An 8,595-nucleotide genomic window follows, 5' to 3' on the forward strand; every position below is an offset into this window, starting at 1 on the left:
TGAGAGAGGGAGTGAACCTGTGGGAAAGATGAAGTAGAAATCAGAAAACAATGGCAAGCAATTACGTAACGTAACTGCTGTCATATGCCTGCTGGTTTTTGGTAAATCCCATTGCGTGAATGGTAAATTTTACTATACATGTAGTTAATTATGAAAGTTTATAGTTCAATGTTTATTGTGACGTACTTCAGGTACATGTTCACTGAATGATTTATTTATGCTTATAAGTTGCCTTTCCGGTGAAAACAAGTTTACAAAACCCATTAAAGAAGTAGTCACTTTCACTATAAAAGTTGTGAATCACATTATGTGTTTTGTAAAATTCAGTGTGAAATTTTATTGGTGGTGAAAAGTAAGTTACTCATCCTCCAAAAATATGTTGCAAAACCTATTAACAAAGTGGTCACTTTTACTATAAAAGTTGTAAATCCCAGTATATGTTTTGTAAAATTCAACGTGAAATTTTATTGGTTTTTAGAAACAAGTTACCCATCCCCTGAAAACTGGTTGCAAAAGCCATTTAAGAAGTGGTCATTTTCACTATAAAAGTTATAAATATCATTGTGTGTTTTGTAAAATTCAGCGTGAAATTTTATTGATTTTTAGAAACAAGTTGCTCATCCCCTGAAAAGAGGTTGCAAAACTCATTTAATAAGTGGTGATTTTCACTACAAAAGTTGTAAATATCACTCTATGTTTTGTAAAATTCAGTATGGAATTTTATTGGTTTTTAGAAACAAGTTGCCAATCCCTTAAAAACATGTTACAAAACCCATTGAAGAAGTGATCATTTTCACTACTAAAGTTATAAATCTCACTATGTGTTTTGTCAAATTTAGTATGAAATTTTATTAGTTTTTAGAAACAAACTGCCCATCCCCTGAAAACAAGTTGCAAAACCCATTGAATAAGTGGTCATTTTCACTACGGAAGTTGTAAATCTCATTATACGTTTTGTCAAATTTAGCGTGAAATTTTATTAGTTTTTACAAACAAGTTGTTTATCTCCTGAAAACAGGTTGCAAAATCCATTAACAAAGTAGTCACTTTCACTACAAAAATTGTAAATCACAATATGTATTTTATAAAATTCATAATTAACTACATGTATAGTAAAATTTACCATTCACGTAATGAGATTTACCAAAAACCAGCAGGCATATGACAGCAGTTATGTTACGTAATTGCTTGCCATTGTTTTCTGATTTCCGCTTCATCTTTCCCACAGGTTCACTCCCTCTCTCACTACAAATCCTCTTTCCCACAACTAAAACCCACCAAATCAACAATCTCTACAGAATGGTGATGCGAAGGAGTAAGATAATAGTATTTCCAACATTCTTCTTTCCTTCTTCCCGCATTTCATCAGCGTCGGTCTTCCTCTCTCCTTTCTCTCACTTTCAGACAGGGCATTTTGGTCTTTTGGCCAAAAATCTGAATTCCAGATTGGTACCCAATCCCCTATATGTTATTTTGCTTATTCAGGTGCCTTATTTGTCTTTTTGAAATTCAGGTGGTATTTTGTTGTCATTTTCCCTTTATATTAATTACACGGCAGGTAGTATTTTTTTAATATCACGGCGTTGCCCTTCTAACCTTGTCAAAGGAAATTGCAAGCCCCATCTTTCCGCAAGCCGCCGTCTCCATCTCTGCCCTCCGCGTCTCATCTCGTCTGGCTTCTTCTCCGTCAAGTCTAGCCTCGTCGTCCGGTGTCGTCTGTCTCCGTCTCCTCTGGGTTCGTCTCTCTTCCTTCCCTTAGTGTTTTGTCTGAGTTCCTCGCAGGTTCGTCTCCCTTTTGGTTTTAGATTGTATATTGTCAATATATTGTTCGTCTTCCCTTTCATCCTTGTTGAGTAATGTCAAAAACGAAAGGAGAACTAATACCTTGATGTAAAGCGTAAAAACGAGGCTAATTAATTGGGCCCGCGAGCTTTATGAAACGTGGATTTGTGGGGTTTTCTATAATACTGTACTCATTCATGGCCAACTGGTTATCTGTTTAATTTGTACTGTTCCATATGATATTCCGATCCTTGTGTTCATTAGCTAAGCACTTATAATGAATCAGACATGCTTGTGGTTGTGGGGTCGATAAATGTCAACCCTCCTTTCTAGGTGTTAGGAACTTAGAATCTTCTTCAGATCTTCTTCAGCCCACTCTTATCTTCTTCCTCGGTTGATAGCTAAACATTCACCAATGGGTACTTCTAAATTAATCGTCATTCATTCTGAAGTGATTTGCGTGGTTAATTATACCTTGTTGAAAGTGAATCCTACGGCCTTTGACTTGTGCCCTCAGGTGATTAGAGAAGCATCCATTTGTCAAGTAACCAAAGTTTTGCAATTCGTTTTGTGATCCTAGCAGATTACTTGTAATCTGTCCACCCCCGTTTTCCTAGTATGCTTTCTCTTATACATGGTCCCTTTTTATTGACAAATATTGAGCTGTAGCTATAGAAAATTCAATTCCGCTTCATCTAGAACTAAGACTGATATTATTACTACACATATCACTTAACTTTTTCTTCAATTATCAATTCCCAGTAAGGCGGTCCATTATTGGAAGTCATTATTTCAAGTATCCATGAGTTCAAACTTGTTGATCCTAGGTGTCTCCCTTGGGTCCATGATCAATAATAAGCTCTTTGCTAAATCCCAAGATGAACATATATCAGCTCATTTGCAAATACTGTGACCAGATTGATATATATACTAAATCAAAACCCTTTAAAATATGAGCGAATTGAAAGTGTTGAATCATTAAGCTAAAGTAATATTTAGGTAAATTCGATAATACTAGTTCATAGATATTTTCAGGGTTCTTGGTCAAGTCAACTTTATTGCTCAAATGGGCTTTATGCATGTTTGTGTTTGTTTATTTGTTTATGGTGTCACATCCTTTCAACTTCTCTTCGATCTGCAAGCTCAATTTGGTTCAGTCTCAATCTACATATTTACAATTTGTTTTGTGATCTTTACAATGTTGACTCCAAATACATTATTGATTCACTAGTCAAATGCATATATGCGTGTCTGTATTATGTTTGTATGTTATACATATAATAAGAAGATATATATATATATATATTTGTTAGTTTGGATTGAGGGACGCGACCAGAAACAGAGTTGACTCAGTAGATGCTTGGGATTCTGTAGTGCAAATTGGGAAATACCATCTGAAACAGAAGATTTGGGTTTGATCCAAATCTTTCATTTTTAAGGTTGAATTTACCAATTTCGTTAGTTTTCTCCCATCTCAACCAAATATTTGATACTTGAATTCACATTCACAAATCTTTCAAAACCAAAATCCTACAACCATTTCCAGTTTCATCAATGGCATCACTTGTTCCAATTTCTTCTCCAGTTTTCGTATCCACTGATACCTTACATTCCATCCTCACCCATCAAACTTTAATCAATCACTTTCAATCTTATCTCCCCAAAACTTCAACCTCAATCCAGTCCCCAATGCGTCAAAGCTACGAGGTTTCTTCTTCTTCTTCTCTTCTCCTCATGCCCTCCTGGTCATCTTCTCCTTCTTTCCCTTACATAGGCATCAAGCTCGTCACCCATTTCCCTCAGAACACTGCAATTAACTTACCAGGCGTGCAGGCAACTTATGCTCTCTTCAGTTCTACCACAGGGCAGCCCCTGGCATCCATGGATGCCACTGATTTGACCCTTTATCGAACCTCATGTGTCTCTGGTTTGGCTTCAAAATATCTGGCTAGACCAAATAGTCAAGTCCTTGTGATGGTGGGTGCGGGAGCTATGGCACCCCATTTGATTAGAGCCCATCGTTCGGCCATACCAAGTTTGAGGAAAGTAGTTATTTGGAATCGGACAGTGGAGAAGGCGAGAATATTGGCCAAGAAAATGCAAGAAAATGATGATGGTATGCTTCAAGGTGTAAGTTTTGAGAGTAGTGCATCTTTGGATGAGATCATTGGACTTGGGGATATTGTGAGTTGTGCAACTAATTCGGAGGTTGCTCTTGTGAAGGGTGAGAAGTTGAAGGTGGGAGCTCATTTGGATTTGGTAGGTTCATTCAAGCATTCGATGAAGGAATGTGATGATGAGGCCATTAAGAGAGGAAGAGTGTTCGTGGACAATGAGGCTGCAATGATGGAAGCAGGAGAATTGGTGGGTGCTTTTGAGAGGGGAGTGATTAAGGAGGAAGATATTGTGGCAAATTTGGTGGAGTTAGCTGCAGGAGACAAAGTTGGGAGAACAAATTCTGAGGAAATAACTGTATTTAAGTCTGTAGGCTCTGCTCTTGTGGATATGCTTGCTGCACAATTAGTGTATGAGACTTACACAAGGGTATCTAAGTGATATGACTATGTATCTATTAGAGTCTAGTTTCTGCTGAGTAGTCTGGTATAATCCATGAATAATTGTTGAAAGGCCATTCAACGAAGGGTTTTAATGTCTGGTGCTGTATTGTGTGATTTGTATTATGAATGTGGCTCACTTGGAAGCCCAAAAGTCTATCTATTGTGGCATTGCACTTTTATTGTGTACTTATTAAAACATTGTCATCACTCTAGCATCAAGTATTTGTATAAGTTTCTTGTTACGTGATTGTGCTTGTAAGTTCAGAGAACTCGGATAGGTATATCTGTCCAGAGCCTTGTTGACTAGGACCATACAGTCCACGAAGTTAGTATTATCATAATATCATCCATCACTCTTGTATAAAACTTTTATGCTAGCGTTTTCTCACATTTCTTTTAATTACCATTTTTTTCTATTTTATCATTCTCTCTATCACTCACCTCTACATAAATAAAAGTATTTTATGAGAATAAAATACAATTTTTTGACATATTTATTCCTTTTGACTAGTTTTATTTATCTCGTAATTCTGTTATTTGTGTCTTATATATCATTCCAGGGAGTATGTCGTCATATCCAGCCTCTAATACTTAATGTCATTGTGGTCCTTATTACAGACAGAACACCATTAGAATTTGATTGAAAACGTGTCACCTAGACACAATGTGATGCCCACATTCTAATGTCAACCAATGAGAATACGAGGACTGCACTTGCAGTTGTATTTTTTATTATTGTTGTTGTTGTTGTATATAATAATCACTCAAAAGAATAATAATGTTCAAACTTCAGACCTTTCTTGTCTTGTCTGTCAAAGGTGCAAACTGTCAAATTGAGTTCCACAACGTGTAACTTGCCTCTTACAGAGCATCCATGTTGTGAGGAACCTTTCTGGATATTACTTGTGATGAGTCTTGTTTTAGCTGTGTTTGCTGCTATTACATCTGGACTCGCTCTAGGGCTTTTGTCCTTCAGTCAAGCTGATCTTGATGTCTTTGTTAAAGCTGGTCGACCTAAAATCCAAAAACATGCAGGTTTGTGTTCTCCCTCAATTAAATCCTTTTTAATCATATTAAATGTTTTTTCCTTGAAAATTTTTATTTCTCTTGTTCGAATATTCCCTTCTTAGTATCTGGGATCTCAAATATCTCCGCGAATTAATATTTAAGAAAAATTACAGCCAATTATTTCTGTCTTTCTTTTTGACAGACCATGTAATATCAAATGCATACTAATTAATATAATTTGAAGTCAGGTTAACTCTAATTGAAAAAGAGAACCCTCGCAATATAATTTTTTTCCATCCATTAGGCTCAAATTCAAGATCTTGAAAAACATTATGTTGTTATCAGTTGGTAACTGTATCAAAGTAATTTTTTTCTTGAACCAACTTTAAGTAGAAAAAACCACTTAATGCAGAAGTATATCAAAGTATTTACGAGAATTCAGAAATTCAAATTATTCATAGAACTGAAAAGATATCAATTTTGAGATGAATGAAGAAAAATATTCCCAACTATTTTTTCCATAATGCTTTTTCCTGGTAAAGATATTTTTTCATAATGTCATATAAACTGGGTTCCCTTTTTCTTTCTTTGTTTTTTTTTTGGGAGTTAGAAGCTACTTTTAAGAATATTAATGCCACTTTTATATTGTTATTACCTTGCTTAATTTCGTCTCTCATTTTTTCCCAGTCGTGATTACCTTGTTTCTGATTTTGGGCCATAAACCTTGATAGGGTTTACATTGCAACGTAAGGAGGTTACAAGATGGATTTCCTGGTTACAATGCAATTTTAAGATTTGTTACATCATAACGTTGTTGCCAAAGTTAAAGGTAGAAAATTAAGGTTATTTGAGCTTCGGGAATAATTTAATATCGTAAGGTTATATTCTTCATAGTAAATATCTCAACTGACTTAAAATAAATGATTTGCATGCTAATTATTGAGAAACTTCTCCTTAAAAAATCTATAGATCTACAAATATATAATATAGAAAGCACCAGTATTCATGAGCCTTGAACTGTACAATGCACTTCAAATTTTATCTAATATTTTCTCATGTAAGAAGTACAAGAAAAGTTATTTCAATGAACTAACTAATATATAGGAAAAGATTTTGGCCAAACCAAAGTTTCTTTTCTGTTTAATATTATAGAGAAAACTAGTTTGGAAGTCCTTATAGTTTGGTCCTTCTAACACACATCATGCTTTGATTTTTGCTACTCCTCCAATAATAAGTTACTTCCAATATATTTTATATAAATCAAGAAAAATTTTAAACTTCATTAACTCTCATTTAATACCTCTTGTAAATAAAGTCAACACGATAATAAATAAAGGGTAAAGTTATACATCTATACAATAAATTTTTCTCTGTATTTTATAAATAGGATCAACAAATGTCTTCTCTCTGTGTTATAATAAAGGGCAAATGATGGTTGGGCTATAGTTATATCTTCTTAGCTGTAGACTACCTATCTCGATGGGTTAAAATGATCTCTACCAGAAAAGATGACACACTCACGGTTTCCAAATTCCTAAAATCTAACATCTTTAGTCAATTTGAAGTACCACGTGCAGTAGTAAGCGATATGGGTATCCATTTCTGCAATAAGGTTATTTCTAACTTGTTTGCCAATTATGGTGTCACCCATAAGACTTCCACCCCATATTAACCTCAGACAAATGTCCAAGCAGAAGTATCTAACTGCCAAATCAAGCAAATGTTGGAGAAGATAGTGAAACCAAGCTGCAAAGATTGGAGTCTCTGGTTGAATGATGCATTGTGGGCTTACCAGACTACCTCAAAAACACCTACTGGCATATCCCCTTACCAACTCGTTTATGTAAGGCGTGCCATCTTCTGGTCAGCTTGGAACATAAAGCTTATTGGGCGATGAAGACTTGCAACATGGACATGGAAGAAGCTGGTTTGGAGCACCTCCTACAGTTGCAAAAACTTGAGGAAATGAGTCTAGAGTCCTATCAAAACTCAAAAATCTACAAATAACAGACCAAGACATTCCATGATAAAAACACCCTTTGGAAGCACTTCAAAGTGGGAGACAAGGTTTTACTCTTCCAGGCAAGATTCAAATTCAAACCTGGGAAGCTTAATATAACCTAGGACGGTCCATACCTTGTTACAAGAGTTCATGACTTTGGTGTGGTGGAACTGCTAGAGGAAGCCATTGGAAGAATGCTCAAAGTGAATGGCCACTTGCTTAAGCTCTATCATTAAGACCATAAGCACCTTGAGGCTAGGTTGTCCTGTTCCCTTCACACTTTACTTTTCAGATGTTTTTTTGCCGGTGAAATGATTTTTTGCATGTGACTGTTTGCTGCAAGTGTGGGGGAGGGACCTCTTCAGTGGTTTGGTGGCTTTCTTTGATTTTTGCAGTAGTTTAAACACACCCCTTGTAGTTGTTATGCTTAATGCTTACCTTCCAGTTTTTCTTTTTGCATTTCAAGGTTGCTTAAGTATCCAGCTTGTCTTTTGATTTTGTGTGGTTCTTTGTTTTTTCTCTTGTTTTGGATCCTTTTCCTGTTTTCTCTTGAGTCTTAGGACCCTTTTGTCGTGGCATACATTTTGGTATGCCGTGGTAACGTCCCCTTGTTTTCAAGAGGAATCCTCCCAGGACCACTTCACTACGGCATAAATGTATGTTCGTTGCGGTGACATCCATCAGTCTTAGAAGGATTTCCTCTGGGGTACATTGTGCTGCAGCAATAACTTCTGTTCACTATGGCGAAGCTTGCTGTTTTTTGGTCCTTTTCCTCTCAGGCATGCATCATCACGGCACGGATTCCTGTTCGTCATGACGAAGCAAGATCTTGCACACCTCTTACCCTTTTTGCCCTTAATTTTTCATGTGATTTTACTATTTTGCCCTCCGTTCTGCCTTGCCTATTCCTATTCTAATAAACCATTTTTGTCTTTTCCCCTTAACCCACTTTAACCTCTCTATCCTCTTCATTCCATTGCCATTGTCCCTCATTTCATCCCCTGGCTCTCTCTCCCTCCCCTTCTGGTTTTTCATATTCCAACCCACCACCAGTTGTCCCCCTCTTCTTCTCTCCTCACATCCATCCCTTCCCCTCCATTTTCTTCCAGTTCCTGTTGACTGTCCGTGCCCATCTCCTCTAAATTTTATTCTTGCTTTTCTGTTCAAGTTGGTGTGTGATACATGTTATTTTATAGTATTGCATATTCTGTTAAGTATTTACTGTTTTGCCTGATTCTGGGAGAG

General features: G+C 36.3%; 1 protein-coding gene across 2 annotated transcripts; it reads left to right on the top strand.

The window, feature by feature from the left end:
- Nucleotides 1-1,602: 1,602 nt before the first annotated feature.
- On the top strand, nucleotides 1,603-4,706 carry LOC114756649 (protein SAR DEFICIENT 4). Of its 2 annotated transcripts, none has more exons than XM_028945601.1 (2): nucleotides 1,603-1,782; nucleotides 3,096-4,706. In XM_028945601.1, exon 2 carries the CDS (start codon nucleotides 3,337-3,339, stop codon nucleotides 4,336-4,338), a length of 1,002 nt encoding a protein of 333 aa, XP_028801434.1. In that variant the 5' UTR covers nucleotides 1,603-1,782; nucleotides 3,096-3,336; the 3' UTR covers nucleotides 4,339-4,706. The 2 variants fall into 2 exon arrangements, with proteins under 2 accessions (XP_028801434.1, XP_028801433.1); XM_028945600.1 differs by having other exon boundaries at nucleotides 1,603-1,735.
- Nucleotides 4,707-8,595: the final 3,889 nt, after the last annotated feature.

This window comes from Neltuma alba, unplaced genomic scaffold (genome assembly GCF_004799145.2).
Source record: "Neltuma alba isolate B1F8T4 unplaced genomic scaffold, ASM479914v2 tig00010445_pilon, whole genome shotgun sequence".
Taxonomy (NCBI): Eukaryota; Viridiplantae; Streptophyta; class Magnoliopsida; order Fabales; family Fabaceae; genus Neltuma; species Neltuma alba.

Excerpts from the sequence above, each read along its gene's own strand:
- LOC114756649 (XM_028945601.1), top strand. The coding sequence starts at position 3,337 with ATGGCATCACTTGTTCCAATTTCTTCTCCAGTTTTCGTATCCACTGAT.